The 20198-nt window shown below is 48.1% G+C and overlaps 1 protein-coding gene across 1 annotated transcript in view; it reads left to right on the top strand.

The window, feature by feature from the left end:
• Positions 1-20198, top strand: part of LOC104568782 (mitogen-activated protein kinase 4-like) — a 35941-nt gene that overhangs the window by 4062 nt on the left and 11681 nt on the right. Inside the window, 2 exon segments of the mRNA XM_088536311.1 lie at positions 12009-12157; positions 15992-16149. Coding sequence (XP_088392437.1) covers positions 12009-12157; positions 15992-16149 — 307 coding nt within the window.

The following is a 20198-nucleotide window of genomic DNA, read 5'->3' as shown; positions in this document are numbered from 1 at the left end:
CATCCTGTCAAGATACATATTTTTTCAGTGTATGATCACAGATTGCTGTGGTTCCAGGAGAAAGCAAAATATCACATGGTCTGCACAAGGAGACATGAGAAAATCCATGGCCAGTTTCTGGTTAAAGTTACTATTTGATATGTTAAGATGGTAAGATAAAAATCTGTTTCTTTAGCTGACTTTTTGTATGCATAATTGTGAGTCTCCTTTGATCCTCCTGTTTGTGACAAGGTTTAAATATTCTTGGCATCTAAGGAACAGTGGGTTTCTGTCAGATACAGCTCTGTTTATTTGATGTTGCTTTACAAGAGAAGCAAAGGAAGGAGAGTGGGAAAAGGATGGAGAAAAGATGATCTCATTAAAGCTGAGCCCTGGCCTGTTCTGGTTTTGAACTGGGGGTTTGGGGGAAAACCAAACCTGAGTAAGGTGATAGTGGCACATGGTGGTGGCTTCTTGTTGGGAATTGGCTACGAGAGCGTGGACGTGAGTATGGTTCTACTGACTTTGGTTCAGGCCTGCAACTGAGCAAGCAGGGGCTTCTGGGAGATTAGGCCTCAGGAGAGAAGTGCTGAGGACGTGCTGGTAAGGCAAGGACACTCTGTCCTTGGCTAGTTTCGTAAACAACTTTGAGGGGATAAGGCAGGAAGAATGAAGAAGCTGCTTGCTTATCGACCGTAATCTGGGCTGGCCAGACAGAAGTTATCTTTCGAATAAACAACCAAATACCGTCGAATAAACAATCAAATACCGTTAGCAACCAATCATGAGCTCAAGTTTTGTAATATGCATGAGGCTAATTAAGAAATGTATAAGAAGCAAGCTAAAACGACTAATAAACGAGTCTTGTTGATGACCAACTGGTGTCAGCAGTCTCCCTTTCTCCTACAAATGGTGACCCCGACGTGATACAGCAAAGGACTGAAATCCTCCCGGGCTGAAAGGAAAGCGGGGGAGGACGCGCCACGGTGGAGAAAGTAGGAGTTGGGTCCCCTGCAGCCGGGACGGTGTGAAGTCCGCCGAGCAAACGCTGGAAAGACGGCACCCCCGAAGATCATATAGGTGATTTCGGGCCATACGTGCCACCGGAGCCTGGAGAGCTGCAACAGCGCTGACGCCAAAAATGGATAGGCAAGTGGCATATGAATTATTTACTCGTACCCTACAGCAGTATAACGTGCAGGGAATTGACTTAAAGAAAGAATTACCGGGATTATTAGCCTGGGGGTACGCAAAGGGTTGCTTTATTGTCCCACATACAGTGCATGAGTTATCAGAATGGCGGAAACTGGGGGATAAGTTATGGGAAGCAACTATAGATGATGATAAGACAGCTAGGAAGATGGGGAAGCTGTGGAGGGTGGTACACAATACTCTGCTACAACGGGTGGCAGAGAAAAAGGCCGCAGATCAGGCAATTGAAGCTCATAAGAAAAATTTGCAGTACCCGGAGGGGGGCTATCAGCCACGAGCTCCTTCTGTGACTAGAGTAATGCTACCTACGGCACCACCGCCACCTGAAACTAGCGCTGCCCCTCCAGAAGAGCCACAGCAAAAGGAGCAATCGGGGGACCCCCAGTCTTCAGCCTCAATAACGGACCCTTGGGAGGGCAGTGACGGGGATTTGATCAAAGAAAGAGTAAGGGAGAGAAAGGACGCGTGGCAAAATGCCGTGCAGCAGGCGCTGTTTTTAGTGCTGTCAGAACGAAAGGCCTCATCATTTACCATGGTGAAGCAGGGATTGTGGAAGTCCTACGGAAATTTGGTGAATAGGCTCGTGCAATCCCTGGAGCAAGCTACTGATGAACAGGCCCTCTGCAAGCTTTTGATCTGGTGCAGAGAGAATGGGTTCAAAGCCGAGCCCCACCTAGTATTCAAATCCGATGTGAAAGCAAAAAGCAAAGTGGCCGTCGGAGTCACGGCAGCCTTTGCAAGCACTTCAGGACCGGGACCGCCACGCCACCTACAACGGCTGGTGTTTGGAGATCCATCGCTAACCCCCCCGCCCGTGCCTGCCTCTGTGCCAGCACCTGCGGCGCCTACAACGTCTGCGCCCCCGCTTCCGGACCCCGCCCCGTGTCACCTGAAGAACGGCCTGGCTACGTCCAGGACTTGTTAGATCGCCTTGAAAAAAAAGGAGAAAGGGGGGCCGGGGAAGAGAAGGCAAATGAGATCAAGGAAACTTACGTTGCTGAGAGCTTGACAACAGCCAGGGGGGAGGTGCAGGGGAATTTGATCTGTCTTTTAAAGTGGGGGTTGAAGAATTGTAATGCTTTAAGTGAGGACAGAAACCGTTATTAGGGCTATTATTTCTGTTTGCTATGTTCGTCTGTATTATGTGTTGTGTCCTTTGTATAATGATGCTGACACGAGGTATGGTTGAAAAGAGGAAATTTGTATGATCTGTAGAGTCATAATGGGATCTTGAGAAAGAAGATGTTTGCCTGCCCGGGAACTGCAAACATCCTCTAAACTAGTTTGAAGGTCAAACACCTGAGAGGGAGGAAGATGAGGAAGGCAGGAGCCTCAGACTGACAGCTGGGACCGCTTTCTGATATGCGCATTTGCGCACCCAGGAGGGAAGGTTATGTGACTGAAGGCGGAGTTTGTCCGCCCCCCGGACTGCCTGCTGGCACGTACTGGCCCTACGTGGCAGGATGCACCGGGCATAAACAGACAGTGCAGAGAGAGGCGGGGTGAGACTCCTAGCACTGAGACCCACGTTGTCTCTGCGGGGACGCCCGCCGAGTTAGGAGACTGCCAGCAACCCTCCAATCTGCCAACTCGAGAAGATGTTCAGTCTCAGTATCCTGCCGACAAGTATTACCTCAAGAGTAGTTATTCATACATTGCTTATTAAAGGTGCTTTCACCTGAATAGAGGCTCGCAGTAGCCACATTGTTTTGGGTGATTATTGCCAAATCCCAAGCCCATTCGCACCTAATTGGCGACAAGGATGGGCTTTGGCAATTGAGACAGTGGAACTCACTAGTGAAGTGCACAGCTACGTGGTCGTGCCACTAGATAGAAACTATGTTTTTGCTGTTTGTGTGTGTAGTCTTTAGATCTTTATTGTATAATATATATCAGCAGAGAGGGCTGACTAAGTACAACAAGAAAGTGCAGAATTTGAAAGCGGGAAAGCCAGGAGTAACTCAGACTACGGTGTACTCCACCCCACCCCCACCAGTGGAGGACTGGGAGTTGTACTCTGACTTGTATCCCTGGAAAGAGACTAGGGAAATACTTCAGCACAGGAAGTAAGAATGAAGAACCAAACGCTGAAATGCCATCTCGAATGGTTGTATACATCACTGCAACCACACACAACTATTCAGCAGAAAGTAGAAAACTTGGCGGAACTGATTATGAAAGGGAAAACACGAGTGGTGCAGATCACGGGAATGGAACCAGGTGTAATTAGAATTCCAATAAAAAGAGATCTGCTTGAATGGTACCTGCAGCATTCTGGAGAATTACAAACGAGTCTATTATCAACAGCTGCTGATATCAAAGTAGACTCTATAAAGTCACCGAAACTACAATGGGTGAGCCGAAATGAGTGGATTATGCCACATAAAAGAAGTGAAGTACCATTAGCGGACGCAGTCACCGCCTTCATGGATGCAGGGAAGAAATCACGACGAGCAGCTATCACCTGGATGGAAGGAGTGGAATGGCATCACCACCTGCTAGAAGCAGCAGCAGGGGACTCACTACAAACGCTGGAACTGGCTGCGGTGGTTTGGGCGGTACTTAGATGGCAAAATGAGCGGCTCAATCTGGTCACGGACTCTTTATATGTTGCTGGAATTGTTACGCGCATAGAGGGGGCGAGGGTCCGGGATGTTAAAAATCCGCGGTTGAATGAGCTCTTACGCAGGTTGCAAACCGCTTTGCAACAACGGTTGTGCCCGTATGCTGTGATACACATCAGGAGTCACATGTGGACTCAGGGTCTGGGCGAGGGTAATCACAGGGCTGATCAATTGGTGGCCACGGCCGTACCTCTCAATGACTTCATTAAGGCTAGGGAAGCCCATCACATGTTCCACCAGAATGCTAAAGGCCTTAAAAGTCAGTTTAATATAACAATGAAAGAGGCCAGGGGAATCGTGCGCGCCTGCCCCGAATGTAGCCATCATGGACCGGGGTTGGGCATTGGGGTAAATCCGCATGGTCAAGGCCCTTGTGGGCTCTGACAAATGGATGTTACCCATGTTCCAGAGTTTGGCCACTTGAAGTACCTTCATGTCACTATTGACACATTCAGCCACTTCATATGGGCAACTCCCCAGGCGGGAAAAAAGGTAGTCCATGTAATCTGTCACCTGACGACCTGCTTTGCTGTAATGGGAGTTACTGGATGGCTCCGCAATGTTTTGCAGAGCTTGCTAATGTTTTTAGTAGTAGCTATAATTGTATTGTTATGTTTAAGCTGTATCTTATCCTATGTAAAACGCATGATAAATAAGAGCATGGGGGATGTCCTGCTCGCGCAAAAAGAAAAAGGGGGAATTGTTGGGAATTGGCTACGAGAGCGTGGACATGAGTATGGTTCTACTGACTTTGGTTCAGGCCTGCAACTGAGCAAGCAGGGGCTTCTGGGAGATTAGGCCTCAGGAGAGAAGTGCTGAGGACGTGCTGGTAAGGCAAGGACACTCTGTCCTTGGCTAGTTTCGTAAACAACTTTGAGGGGATAAGGCAGGAAGAATGAAGAAGCTGCTTGCTTATCGACCGTAATCTGGGCTGGCCAGACAGAAGTTATCTTTCGAATAAACAACCAAATACCGTCGAATAAACAATCAAATACCGTTAGCAACCAATCATGAGCTCAAGTTTTGTAATATGCATGAGGCTAATTAAGAAATGTATAAGAAGCAAGCTAAAACGACTAATAAACGAGTCTTGTTGATGACCAACTGGTGTCAGCAGTCTCCCTTTCTCCTACAGCTTCTTGCACTGGTGGAGAGGCTGAGCAGCTCTGCAGCCAGCCCAGCTGCTACTCCTGTGCTCTCTTCCTTACCCATTAGCTATTACTCACCTCAAGAGGAGGCTCCTGGCTTTAAGAAAAAAACACGCAAAAGCAACAATAACAAAAAAAAAACACACTTAAAAAACAGGTGCTTTGAAAGACCTTTCATAGAAGAGGGTAGCTCATAGAGAAAAACACTCCTGGAAGAGCAATGTGGACACAGCAACCAATCTGAAGAGTATCATGCAGCTAAAGCCTGTGGATAGTATAGGAGTTGTCTGTCCAGTTCCATTGCAGAATTACTGTTATTTCTGAGCAATTCTCTGTGGGCTTAATAGCAACCAGTGCTGTGGACAGGAGCTGTCAGGCTCGTTGGAGAGGCTGAGGTTTCTTTGCAGGATGTACCTGTGCAAAATGCTTTAATATCTCCTACCTCCTGCAAGCGTCATGAGTCCTGCGTTTGCTTTCAACCCTGCTCAGAAAAACCCATTGCTGCCCATGCTTGTCTTTCAACCTCGGTTTTCCTTGCAAGCTCATTGCACCAGCAAGAGGGAAGAGACCTTCAGGCATCTCTGAATTTGAAGCTGCTGAGCTACTGTCCTGCTTCCAGGTGGGCCTGCTCAGAGCAAAGTCCTATGTCCTGGCTGCTGATGGTGCCAGCTGCCCCCAGATAGATGCTCTGTGGGTAACAAATTGCTAAAAAGATCCCAATCACCAAAGGTAGCGCAGAGTTGCAGCACTCGTGTGAGAGTTTGCTTGCAAATCTTTGTGGCAAGAAAATACACCTTAAGTGCTTGGGTTTTTCCCTCTCGTGATCTGTTGTACTTGGAATGCGCTCAGCCTGATGCCTGGGTGCTGCCAACACAACCAATTGCAGGTTGTGTGTCCTCCAAATGGTTACAGCTCTTCTGACCCGACGATTCTTGCATCCCAAGAACCTGGAAACCAGCCTGCCACGTGTTAAAATAGCAAGCAGCAGCTACAGTAGCCTGGGACTGGTTTTAATAAAGGTATAGGTGGGCTGAATTATAGTCTTTAGCCAGCATGTGTCTCGTGTACATAAATTGCAGCGGGCAGCCCTTTACTTGGGATAATCGTGTACGGAAAGGGAGTGCGCTCCTGTGCTGAGCTGCCCTGGAAAACACTGAGAATTCTTGTTCAGCTCCAAAGCAAAGCAAATTTCCTTCATTTCTCCTGCCGTTTGTCATGTGTTCGCCACTGAAGACCCTTTCTACATGTTTTTAGTGTGACTGATGAGCATCAGTTCATTTGACATTTCCAAATAACCTAGAGGATGAATTTAAAGCTGCAAAGTTCACATTCAGATCTGGGGCTACATGTTCAGAGGCTAGTTAGACCTGAAGGCTTAAAATTCATTACTCTCTCAGAAAAAAAAAAACATATTTCTAAATTTCTGGAGTGCTCACATACTTGCAAACATCACTTTAGGGCACATTTTATGAGATCTAGCAGTAGCAAAGGCTACTAAACCCAGGGGATGGTCACCTGGGTCCCCTGCTGCTCCTTTTGTCTTGTGCCTTTGCTCATGCTGTCATCATACAGCCACGCTGCCTTTTTTTCTCCTCCTCACTACTCTTTTCATCCCCCCGGGAGTCATTAATCCTGCAGTTTATCCCTCCAGAATATCTCCAAATTAATCCTTTTTTTCCCCCATCAGCACTGTGTATGGTCTCAACGCTTTGCCGTGCTACACGGAGTTCAAACAGGGAGCAGAGGAGCAGCTGCAATTAAGATATCAGTACTGACAAAGCCTCCCAAAGATCCTTATCGTTATGTAAAACGCAGCTGAGGTCAAGTGCTTCCCTCTGCTCATCTCCCCTCTTTATTGAATTCATCCTGAATCTCGTTATCATCCTCAAAGCGTTCCGCAATGTCCCTTTTAGCATCTCTCATCCCGCAGGCCGTCCACACTCATGCCCCTATATCCAGGTACCACTCGAGTACTCTCACCTTGCAGCAGGTAAAGGGAAAGAAAGAAACCAAAATCATGGTTTAAATGCTGGGCTAAAGAGCAATGAATCACTGATGCTAGCGGGTGGAGAGCTTCTCTCTGGGATTTATTTTTCCACAGTGGACTCGGGGCTGTTGCTGCTGCTGGAGGCTGCGTTTGGTTCTCTGCTCTCTGCCCTGTGTGGAGGAGCAGAGCTGAAGGGGCAGCCCCTGGCACAGCAGGAAGGGGGGTCCCAGAGGGCTTTCGCCCCCTGCTGGGGAGGCCTCACAGCGCTCATGTCTCTGCTAGAGAAGCGCCAGGAGCTTTTGTGGTGCCTATGTCATGCCTGGGAAATTGCAGCTCTTGGGGACATTGCAAGGCTTCCATGGAATCCTGTTCCTGTAAACCTCAGCCCCTCCTTGGACTCTGCTAATGCCTTTTAAAAATAAATGTAAATAAACGTTCTGAGAAGGAACCAGCCCGCTGTCGCATCAGGGTGATGCTGGAAGCTTTTATTAGTTTCTGTTTAGAGCCCTGTGGGAGACGGGGGCACAAAGCCTGTTCAGACAGGAGCGGGGGAACTGGCGCCTTTCCGCATTGCAGGTGCCTCGTGCACGCAGCCCTGCAGCCCTGCCCACGCTGAATGCTGCGATTTGTGGTGAAGCACCTGTGAGTGCTGGGCAGAGGCACCAGGGAAGCACCCTGCCTTGGGCCTCCTGCCCTAGGGAGCTGGCACGGGGAACAGGCAGATACGTGGATGGCTGTTGTTATCAGTGATGTTACTGCAGGTGTGCTGGGTGTTGCACCACGAGCATTGCAGCTACATGCGGAGCCATGAGGAAACGCACGGACCTGAATTCTGCGTTGGCCTGGAGCGGGCGGGCTCCGTCTTCCCCCCAGAGTATTGCTCAAAGGAAAAGGGCTGACCTGCCATGACGGGAATTTTGGGGCACATCTGGATCTTCTCCTGTTCCACACGGGTGTTCTGGGTCATCCCACCCCCCCTTCATACGCTCAGGGCTGGGACTGGCCTTGCATGACATGAGAAGCATCCATGATGGGGACATGAGGCTAATGCAGTGCACTTAGTGCCATTGACTTTCTTTCCAAAATGGTTTTTCTTTCTGATGTCAGAAACAACACAACACACAAAATCCATGTTGTAGAAAGATTAAGGGGAAAAACATCATTTTTCTTTGTTTTTCAGCTTCTTTATTAGGCTCGCTGATAGATCTTGATGCCCATCCTATGTATAGTGCATTTATCACTTTGGTACTTTGTCTGAGCAGCTCTTGCACATGATAGTTGCCTTGGGAATAGGAGTGGAGGAGAAGCAGGAAAACAATACTTGAAAATTGCAAAAAAAGGAGCATGGGAAGGCTTGAGAGCAAGGGAGAAGCAGCACCGGCAGCAAAGTGAGGAGCCTGGGCTATTTAAGGCTCTGTAGGAAAGCCGTAGCCACCCAGTTGTTGCCTTAACTTTTAATAGGGTTCTGTGTATTTTTTGAGAGCCTTAGTGAGATCAGCCTGTGAGAAGGCAGGAGAGAAGGGAGCCAGACTGGAAAGGGTCACGAGGGTAAGAGCTGGCTGTGCTCTCAGTGTTGCTGCCGTTGTGCAAGGCTTGAGACGCTGTGTGGAAACCTAATGCTGTTATCTAGCCTGGCTTTATCTAAATCCTCCTTCCAGCTTCCTATGACTGTGCAGATCATATTTCCCCACCAGCAGAGTCAAACGTAGCTCTGGAAAAAATACTGGGTAGGAGGGAAATGCTCCTAGATGCATTTGTTCAAGCCACATCGTGATGGATTTCTGTGAGGACGCAAACGGCATCACACTATGCAGAGGCTGCCAGTTGGTTTTCCATAAGATAACGAATAATTCCTCTTCCAGATGGCAGGGCAGGAGCTTGTTTTTATGTTTAAAAGTTTATAAGGTTCTAGGCCATAATTTTAGCAACCGTTTGCGTGTTGGGTTCTTGCCATTGAAGACTACTCACATGGTTCGCTCTGCTCCAGCCGGGAGCATGAGCGCAGTTTGCTGGGAGCTGCCAGGTTCCCGGCACTTAGCATCTCCCATGGGAAAATGTCCGTTGGGAGAGTCAGTCCTTGGTTTTCCTTGCAATTATATCTGTTTCCAAGACCCTACCTGTAGTAAGAGGAGAATTTATTACGCAAATTAAAATCTGATCTTGATTTTAAAGCTTGCCATGGCAAAGGAATCCATTAACCCTTGCTGTTTTTTTCCTTGTGGTGAATTACTCTCAGGATTGAAAATTTGTACCTCGCTTCTAGTCCGACTTGGTTTAGCTTCAACTTCCAGCCATTGGATGATGCTGTAGCTATTCCTGATCAAAATTAACTCAATTAGCTAATCGCTTTCCCTGTGGGTGCTTCTGGTGATGCGGTCAACCCGTAACCTTCGCTTGGCAGAGTTTGCTTCAGAGAAATGGAGCAACTCGCTCTGTATTGAATAAATTTTAAAGATTGGAACAAGCTACTTTTGAAGACAGGCCTCAGTAAGCACAGTTGCTTTTTCTTTTCCTTCTGTGGAGTCGTTCCTCACTGCTGTTCATTTGATGAGGAACTGAAACCTCGGCCACCATCACAAAGCAGGTCTGTATCTGCTCAGGTCACTAGGCAAAACCACCAGGTGAACGGGTCAAAAACGAGAAGCTTGGTGGAGATGGGGAGGACAGAAAACCCAAAGCCCAGAAGAAAAACACCATGGGAAGTGAGGGAGGGCCCAGATATGTGTGACAAGAATTTGCCCCCAAATCACTCTCCCCAGAGTTTATTTTCTGAAGATTTTCCAATAAATACTGAGATCTCCATTACTGTAAATAATTGCCGGGGCTGATCTGATTGATAACCTCGATTCTGCGATAGCACTCTGAGCTTTTGTGCCCGTTCTGATTCAGCAGCATTGGCAATAATGTAACAGCAATAATACAGCAGCATCAAATGAGCCACTACCATAAATTCTCAGCTAATCAGTCTCAATTACAACTTATCTTAGGAAGACAAAAATTAAAATGTTCTTTGAAAAGAAAGCCTTTTGATTAAATCTTGACAACTTGCACATTTGGAGATTGGAACAAAAATCCGCATGGAGGGAATAGAAAAAATATAAACCTCTTCTTATAATTTGTGAGCGTTAACTGCTCTTGCAGTTTGGCTGGAAAAAAAAGTATCCTAGCATGTCCTTGATCCCAGAAGATGCTGGTGTTGGCCCTGAGTGTTAATGCCAAGGCTGTCGTTCCTTGGCTTGCTGCAGGAGCGTCACTAGGGCCCTGCTTCCTGCCCAGGGGCTTTGGAGGAGTTGACTCTTGTGGAGAGAAGGGTTCCTGGACATCTCCATGGCCCTGGGCACGGGGACAGGTGACAGGGATATGGCGAGCAGGGACGTGGGTACGTGCTCTTTGGCTAAGGTGTCTGCTGGCCACCGTAACCAATTTATCACAGTTACCAATTTGCTTCCCTAGCCCCTGGGTTCTTAGGCAAATTGACTCGTTCCAGTAGTAGCTGGTGGAGATTTTCAAGGGCCGAATTGCTCCTGCTGGTGCTTTTTGGACATGCACGCGGAGGGGTCGCGGCTGTGGAGCCTGCCTAGAGTGTTAGGATTCCGGAGCGTTAGCAGTCCCAGGAGCAGCCTTGCTTCCGAGCTGTCTATCACAACCAAGGGAATAAAAGGGATTCCCAGGAATAAGGATTCAAGGAACACATCTGATTTATGGGAAAGACCCGGCTCTGAATTTGTTTTTGCTCCAAATGGGGCAGCGAAATGAAAGCTTCCATGTTTTTGGTGGACAGAAATCACAACTGAGAAGCTGTACTTGAGTAGTGCTAATTCTCTTGGCTGGAGCAGTGCTACACTAGAGCAGGAGACACGGTGTTTCCGATGACCTGCACCTGGGATGTAGCAGTGAAATAAGTAAAAATGAAGCAAGTGAAAATGGAATTTTCTAAATAATAAATCTGAAATGGGATCTTTAGACTTTATGAGAACAAAATCGGAACAAAGTCCAAAGTTTGTGGGATCTTTTTATTCCCATGTTTGGAAACAGCAGTAACTTTTGTGAAGAACACCTTGTTCCTAACAGCTTCCTTTATCCCACTCTTTAGGGGATTTCTGAAGTCTTTTCTTTGATAGATGGTGTGGATTTGCCCTGGGCTTTCAATCCCACTCCTTCTGGCTCCCCCTTCCGATTGATTTCTAACAGGGTTTCTCATTTAGCTGCCGTTCCCTTCGGTGAGATTAAACGTTACTGTCACGGGCTTTTCAGCTTTATTGCTCCGTCACGGTGCCCACGCTGGGTAGCTCTGCTTGTATTTACGGGGTTGCTGCTAGGTCTGAGTGTTTCCATCCAGGTACATTGCTCAGGGCTGAATCAAGCCTGGCTTCTCCTAGGGGGTCTCCGGGGACATCACGCTGCTTAAAAAATTAGTTTCAGCATCAATACTATGCTTTGTCAGGCTTGGAATTGGGCTTACTCAGGTTTTTATGTTACTTGCTATATAACTTGCTGTTGCAGTCAATTGGTTAGCTGTGGAGGGGCTATGTCTATGGCATTAACTATAATTAAAATCAGCAGAAAATTTCAGGCTGATGAAGTGTGGAGCAGCAAGCGTGGTGCTCACGGGGCCTGAGCCGACAAAGTGATCCCTCGGGCACAGGCAAATTAGAGCCAGGGCCCCGTTCAGCAGGGCCCTTAAGAACACACTTAAATAAAAATGATTCAAGTGACTGAGTGTAGATTCATGCATGTGTTTTAGTCCTCTTACAATAAAGTGAAATTGCTGCCAGGGCCCACGCAGTGTTTCAGTGAGTGCCCTCGCTGTCCAGCAAGTGAGGGCAAGAGCAGCCCTGCTAGAGCATCCACTTTACCTGACATTTGGCAACTGAGGAAATATATAAATAAATAAGTAAAGAAATCTGCCTCTGGCTTCTTTCTGGGTAAAACGAGAGCCCTCCCGCTGAGCATTCTGTGTGCCAGACTCATCCCCTCTGCAGGAGATTCAGCAGCCAGGGGCAGGGGTGTAAGGACTATCTTGCGAAGTTACTGATGTCTCTGTTTCTGCTCTTCCAGGGTTGCCTCTCGGAGGGCTTGGTGACAAAGTGGTACCGCTCCCCTCGCCTGCTCCTCTCGCCCAACAACTACACCAAGGCCATCAACATGTGGGCGGCCAGCTGCATCCTGGCTGAGATGCTCACGGGAAGGATGCTCTTTGCCAGTATGTTGCTAATGGGTTTGTCTCTCCCTGCCTCCTTCCTTGCCACCCAGGCCTGTCCAGGGTGGGACTATGGCCCAGCAGAGGGAATTCCTCTCTCTTGGACAGCCAGGACCACCTGAGTCTCCTCTGTGTGGTTAGATCTGTCTGTACTGTGCAGTGGCCCCGGGTCTGTGTGAGATCTGCTGGGGTTGGTGTCCTGTTTGTGCAAGATGCTGTGCCAGGAACAGTGTTCGGCTGAAAACACAAGACAAAAAAAAAGATAAAAGAGCAATTCTGCTGAAACAACAAAATCTTTTTCTCTTACTGGGTTTTCAACAAAAAATAGAAGCTTTTTGTTAGGAGAGAAGATGCCTACAAGAGTATGATAGCATGGAAAACAGGATAATGTGGTCCTGTGCTAAGAGGTTTGTGCACTGTGCAGTGGATCTAAGCTGTGACTGGTATCTTGAATATATATATGCCTTTTCTTTGAGGGAGAGCATTTTAATGCCACTGCACGATTGCAGCCAGAGCAGTTTCACATGGGGAGCGATAAGGAGCTCACCAGGAGCTGATTGCTGTGAAGAGCCCGACTACAGGACTGCATCGCCCTGCAGTCTGCTCAGTGATAGCTATGAAAGCCATAGTAAAAAATGAATTAATGTCAAACCGTCCTGTAAAATCAAATATATTCCACCGAGCCCTATGCACTTGCTTCATTATGTTTGCTGCGAGCCGTTCCCAGGCTAAAGAGAGAAGCGTGGGCCCTAAAACACTGCCCAGCTACCTAGACTTGTCCATATTACCATCTAGCAGAAAGGTCTCATTCTTCAGTCACATCAGCGTAACTCAGTTGACTTTTATGCTATTATCTCTGGATCCTGAGGTCAGGGATTTTATGTATAGCAGGAATTAAGAGAAAGATGGGCATCGTTGCATGAGCGACTGCTGCTCCTCTGGGACCGGGTGTCTGGAAGTGTCCTGGAGCTGGGATTTTCGTGGTCCTCCCCAGCTTTGACCCTAGTTCTGTGCAAATTTGGCAAGCTGCAGGATTCCCACATGAGCAGATACTAGGATTTTAAAGAAAAGGCAAAAAGCATCAGGAAGGAGTGTATGATTTACTGGCACAGCATAAATTCCAGTGCTCTTGAAAAACAAATCTTTATTCAGCACATTTCCAAAAATGCCACCATGGGGAGTAAAGGGGCAGTTCTGAGCTGTGTACCAAGCTGGGGCCTGGGGTGGTTTGTGTGAGGAGGAAGCAGACACTAGCTGGCTGTCAGAGAGCTACCTGCCTCCCCGACGGACACCACGATGCTGCTCCTCGTTATTGCTACTGTCGCCTATTAGTATTTTGAATGACCAGATCTAACACATTTCATAAGCAGCTGCTCGCAGAGTTGTGTAAATAAATAATTAGCTCCATTAATAATAGAGAGGAGCGCTTTCCTCAGAAGTGTCTCGGCGCTGCCGCCGACGTTCACTGCAGCTGTTCTGCCAGCCTCCTGCACTCTGCTTGCAGCTTCCATCTTCCTTTTGTGACATCTGAAAATTAAAGAGTCGGGATCATTTAGAGATCGTGAGGACCGCTCTGCTGTTTGCCCCTCTCTCCTCCTTCCCCCTTAGCTTCAGTTTCCCCTTGCAGAAATTTCCCAGTCGGGGGGAATTGCTGTGAATGCCGCAGCAGCCTGGGCTGCCGTGGCCGCCTCCTTGGCACACGTTCCAGCTGCCGCTGGGCTCCGCTTTCCTGGCACATCAAGGTGTAGCAGCACTCAGTGACTGCTGTGCCAGCCACATTGCTTCTCTCCATGTTACTTATTTATTTAGATGCTCAGCTAAAGTCCCAGGGAAGGCAGATCTCACCTCAAGTTGTTCAGATCTCAGGGAGAGAAGCCAAGGAGGTAAAACTAATGCGCTAGGAAGCGGCGCCGGGGTGAGCGGGTGATGCCTGTGGTCACTGGTGGGAGACATGAGGACAAGCCACAGGGTGACTCCAGTCCCCGAGGAGCTTTGAAACTTGCCTAGCAAACCCCTCGGGACACAGTCTCCATCCCACCTTGCGTATGGACATGCAGAGCACAAGTTCTGCTGCCTGAGATCAGACATCTTCCTTGCAGGTAACTCACCCATCCCTTAAAGCTCCCTGAATTCATGGTCAAGCAGAGAGGAGGGCAGTTGCAGGATGTAATTCATCTGCCTCTCTTAGGTGTCTGCTTCAGCTGAGATTGAGTGGGCGTTCAAAATACTTATTTTTCATTGCTGCTTTAAACAGCAATAGTCAGAAGAGCAAGTCAGTATTGCACATTGCTGCAATTAAGATGGATCCCATCCCTGCTGCGGGGCACGGACACTGAGGCTGGTTGCTGTGCGAGAGGCCACGGCAGAGCAAAGCTTGGAAGGGAGGTGCTCCGTGCATCGTCCCTTCTCTGCTTTCCATTAGTTTGCAAGGGTTTAACAAGCCCCTGGGTGATGGCAGGAGACCCAATTAATGGGTAGAGATCCAAACTGGAGCGTCAAAACCACGTAATCCTTTTGGGGTTTCTTTAAGAATGGTCTGTAGTGTTTTTATTGGGAGCTCTTGGCTTTGTGCCCATTTCTTCTGACCTATTTCTATACCCATAAATAAAAACAAGCCACTCAGGAGCCCCAGAATGGGGCAATCTGCCTGTGTTGTCTGAGAGGGGAGGCCCTCTGGCCAGAGAGCTGCAGTCTGCAGAGCTTCTGCCTGCAAAACAGAGGCCTGAGAATGTGACAGTTTTATAAAATCCGAGCTGTGCCGTGGGCCACCTCGGCAGCTGCTGCAGCGTGGGCCGGTGGGCGCTATGCTCGGGGCTGAGCAAGCTCGAAAGCTGCTTGGCTCTATTTCCACTGTCTCCTGCACTGGCACTAAGTGCTTCACAGCTCTCTGGTGATTTCCCTCCCCTCTTCTCACAGCCACATATCCAAAAGCAGCATCAGTGAAAGAAATAGAAGAGAGAGAAGAGCCTCCTCTCCTGGAAGGCCTCGGTGGGAATAGCCAGAGCCCTGCTCAGCTACGGCAGCCGTATGGTGATGTTCTCCACGGTATCAGTGGGACACAGGGAAGTCTGTCAGGGCTTGGGTGTTCATGCTAGACTTGCCTGCAAGCCTAGGGGGAGAATTTCCTTTCAGCACCACATGTGTGAAGATGAGCTTGTAATCCTCTAGTGTGATAACAATGCCTGGCATCTTATTCCTGTGTTTTTCAATCATTTTGATCCCAGTTTGGGAATCAGCCTTAGAAAGGGAAGCATTTGTTCCCTATTCGTCATCTCTAGTTTCACTGTTCCTCAAACTTCTGTTTTCTCAATGCAATTTCTCCCGATGAGAAGGCTCATTCCTCTCGCACAGGTCACCCATGTGCTGCTGGTGAGCGAAGCTGCTGGAAAATGGTCAGTCAAACAGCAAGGAACGTACATGGTAGCGTGAAAATCCCCCTTGGTTCCTCTGCTCTGCACAGCTCACTGTCTTAATGGATAGTCCCGGCTCTGGGGACAGAATATTTATACCTGGCATTGCTGGCGGACAGAAGATTGATAACGTAGCTGGTATTTACGCTAGGCAGCTTCTTTGTACACATAGGAATCTGGAAATTGCCTGCAGAGCTCTTGGTCAAATTCAATACTGTGCTAAAGAATAGGATTAACCTTCATTAATTAGGCACTTGGCTGTGCTCTACTCCACCGGCACGACTGCTTCTGCCTCCTCCCTGACTGTGAGCCTCTTCTGGGGGACGTTTAGGAATATGGGGAGAAAAGCGTCTTCAAGGAGAAGGATTTAAAAAAAATCTTTCCCAATAGCAGTCGCTGGGATTTTTTTCTGTTTTTGCTTGTTTAGGCAGGCACAAGCTGGAACAGATGCAGCTTATTCTGGAGACGATCCCTGTCATCCACGAGGAGGACAAAGAGGAGCTGCTGCGAGTGATGCCCATGTTCATCAGCAGCACGTGGGAAGTGAGGAGGCCGCTACGCAAGCTGCTCCCCGAGGTGAACAGCAAAGGTACCATAGTTGTGTGGTGGCGGCTTTGGCAATGTCCTTGGGGTCGCGCTGCCACCGCTGCCTTCCTTGCAAACCTGCTTCCTCAGCGAGTGGCAGGAGTTGATCTCCAAGGGAAAGTGCACTAATGCTGGGGAGTTTGAGGGGACATGTTATGGTGGTACCTAAAAGATGCACTGCGGAGGTGGAGGAGATGTGAGGGAGGAAAGAGCTGCCCCAAGCCCCATCCTTTGCAGGTGGCTCCCTGCTGGGCTGGCGGCTGTCCTGGGGACCAGCTGGCACTTTGCAGAGGGCAAGGAGCCTTGCCCAGCGCTGAACCCGCGCTTTCAACCACAGCTCCGATGTCGGGCACTCTCCCGGGCAGGGCATGTCCCCCGAGCCAGCTTTGCTTTGCACTACTCACATACCTCTCCTGCAGCTGGGAGATTTCCACCCAGAAGTTATTTTCAAAGCCTTGTTCATTTTCTTGTTGTGCCTCTTGGATGAATGAAATCAGATACTACAAGAAAATAAACGCCTTTACTCCACAAATGTCTGAACTCTCTGAGATGGTTGCTAGAGGCAAAACCTTTGTCAGAGCACTCTGGTGTGACTGGAGCTGGGGAATCGCTTGGCTCCAGGCTATTGTGGCCTGGAATGACTGCTCACCACTTCAGTTAATTCCCTCCTTTGGCTGAAGCTACAAACCTGAACCGTGTTGTTATGAGGGGGCTGCCAACTGCAGCTTTTGGGCCCAAATTTTAGCATTGGCAGCTTTGCAGGTGGTCCCACCTCGCCGGGTGGCATCAAACCAAGCAGTCAAGGTGGAGCAATAGGTACCAACGCACCAGTGTTAGGTCCGGTATCCGAATTGACAGGGAGAGAGACAACCACCATAGATATATATTGTCTTTTATTAATAGAAGAAAGATAATAAGTATTACCAGCTAGCTGGGGTCCGGGCTTTCCCATGCAGGGGTCACACCACGGACTCCGACCACTTCGGGCGCCCCTCTTTTATACCGTTCTTACCCAAGAGTGTTCCTCCTCCCGTTTTCCTGTTTTGCATTCTTGTTAATGTTATCTATTTTGCTGAATTAAAACATCTGGATAAGCAGCCCCTCTATCATCCTGATTGAGGGCAGGGCACCCTAACCCCGCCACCTATCAAGGGTCCAGACCTTGCCATGAGCAGGGCATCCAGACTCCGCCAGTTATCATGGGTCCTTGTGCTCTAAGACTCAGCTTATTCTACATTAGCCATTTAACCCCTACCTTCCCAGCTAATGCACCCTACATTCCCCCCTTTTTCTTTTGCTAATATCAGAGAATCCTTTCTCGATCTTTCTGAGTTTGTCGCATGAACATTATGTGCATAGAATTAACTCAATTTGTAGCTTTTTCCATTACCCCCATTACACATTTCCACATTATACAGATACACAGTAACAGTAATAACAGAATTACAAATACGCGTAATCCTTCTTTTATCGGTCCTGATATCCACCCAGGTAACCCTCCAAACAATGACTCTAGCCATCCGTCCATCAGTCCTTCTTCCCGCGTTATCTTCTGAGTGTGTTCCTTGAGCCAGCGCAATTGTTGTTGAATTGATTGGCTATGGTCCAACAGGTTAAAACAACATAGTCCTTCAAACTCTTCACATCCATGTCCATGCACGAGGAGCAAGAAGTCTATAGCTGCTCTGTCCTGTAGTAATGCATGTCGCAGGCTGTTCTGATCGAGCAGGAGTTGTTCCAATACCTCGGTTGTCACATTTGCTTGCTTCTCACTCCAACGGGCTAACTTTGAAAGTTCCCTTAATGCATTTCCTGCTGCGGCTCCTGGTACAAAGATAGCTAAGGCGACCCGCGCAGTTACAGATATTAATTGTACATTATCATTACATTCCGGTGTTAAACCAAGGGAACGCTTTTGCCTTCTTTGTTCCTGCTTCATAGTTAACAACGGGGCTATCATTGCCAGTTGCCCTAAATAACACGGTCCCCCATAGGCATTCTTAGGTATTCCCTGCCACGCTCTATCCCCACAAATTAAAAACACTCCATCTGGCAAGGCCTTAGCGGTATCATTATTCCAGAGTAAATCTGTACTGTTATGTACCTGTCCTGATGGATCCCCCCCATATGCTCCTAAGGGTAATCCCGCACGCAGGGAATCGTTGTTGTAACCCGTCGACTGTCCCATTTGTCCCACAGAATGTCCCGTTTGCATATATGGGACCGCTACCACCTGGGCTGTTTCTCGCTTAGTGGGGAAGGCCTCCACCCACCCCGAAAATGTGTCTACTAATACCAATAAATATCTATACCCATATTTACCTGGTTTTATTTCCGTAAAATCTACTTCCCAATGCCTTCCAGGTTCACCACCCCTTTCCCTTATACCTTCATGTACCTTTCTGACCCTTGATGGCTTCATTTCCTGACATACTTGACACCCTTCTATTATCCCTCTTAATATTTTCTTCTGATCTTGGAATCTCAACCCGAACTTTTCTATTAACAGTCCCATTTTTCTTTCCCCCAAGTGTGTGGTACTGTGTAACTGTTGCGCCATCTTCTGTCCCAACCGCTTAGGAATTAACATTCTTCCTTCTGTATCGTAAAGTCCTTCTCCTGCACTTTGCTCTTCTGCAACCTTTTGAATCCACTCCCTCTCCTCCGGGGTGTATTCATCCTCTCCAATTTCCTCTTCTTCTCTTAAAGTGTTGTGAGTCAGGGCTAGTACCCTTTGTATTTGTCCTTCTAACGCAGCTCACCGGGCTGCACTATCTGCAGCTGCATTCCCTCTGCTTATCGTATCGGTTTTCTTCTGATGTCCTAAGGTATGCACAATTGCCACTGCTTTTGGTTTCTGCAAAGCTGACAGCAAGTGCAAAACCTCTTCTTTGTTTCGGATTTCTTTTCCTGCGGAGGTAAGAAATCCTCTTTCTCTATATATAGCTCCGTGTATATGCATTGTCCCATATGCGTAGCAACTATCTGTATAAATCGTCACTCGCTCTCCTTCTGCCATTTCTAATGCCTTAGCCAAGGCTATCAGTTCCGCTCTCTGAGCCGAAGTGCCGTCTGGTAAACGCTGGCTCCAAACTATTTCTCTGTTCTGATTTACCACTGCAGCTCCCGCCCTTCTTTTTCCTTGCTCAACCAAGCTACTTCCATCTGTAAACCACACTTTTCCCCCTTGCAGCGGCTCATCCTTTAAATCTTCCCACACTGTCGTAGTTTCAGCTAACACCTCCTGACAATTATGCACAGGTGTTTCATATTCTGGGTTAGGTAGGAGGGTGGCTGGATTCAAAGTCATTGGGGACGTATACATAATTCTTCCTGGGTTTAAAAGCAAGGCTTGATAACGAGTCAGCCTAGCATTTGTTATCCATCTTTCAGGCGGCTGTTTGAGTAATGCCTCTGTGTAATGAGGAGCCGTTACATACAGCTTTTGCCCAAACGTGAGTTTGTCTGCGTCCTTAACCATTAACGCCACGGCTGCAATAATTCTAAGTCATGAGGGCCACCCTGCGGCAACTGGGTCTAATTTCTTTGATAAGTACGCCACTATCCTTTTCCAAGGTCCTTGCTTCTGCGTTAACACTCCCTTGGCAACTCCCGCATTTTCGCTCACATATCTGGGTCCGGGAGTGCAAGTGCAGGGGCCTCTAGCAGGGCTAATCTCAGTTCCTCAAAAGATTTTCCCATAGCTTCTGTCCACTGCCAGTCCGGTTTCTCTCGACTCGCCTCATACAGAGGTTTCGCTTTCTCTGCAAACCCAGGTATCCACAAACGGCAGTATCCTACTGTCCCCAAGAATTCTCGAACCTCCCTTGGAGGTCTGGGCTCCTGAATCCGAAGAACAGTCTCTTTCATGGCATCAGTTAGCCATCTCCTACCATCTTGTATCTTATATCCCAGATATGTTACTTCAGGACTACATAGCTGAGCTTTCTTAGCACTTGCTCGGTAGCCTAGTTTATTTAATTCTTGCAACAACTTCCTCGTACCTTCTTCGCACTCCTCTTTCGTTCTTGTTGCTAGCAGCAGATCATCCAC

The sequence above is a fragment of the Tinamus guttatus genome, unplaced genomic scaffold (genome assembly GCF_059628265.1).
Source record: "Tinamus guttatus ecotype Peru unplaced genomic scaffold, ASM5962826v1 Tinamus_guttatus_pri_ptg000656l, whole genome shotgun sequence".
NCBI lineage: Eukaryota > Metazoa > Chordata > Aves > Tinamiformes > Tinamidae > Tinamus > Tinamus guttatus.
This window is presented reverse-complemented; position numbering and strand designations above follow the sequence as displayed.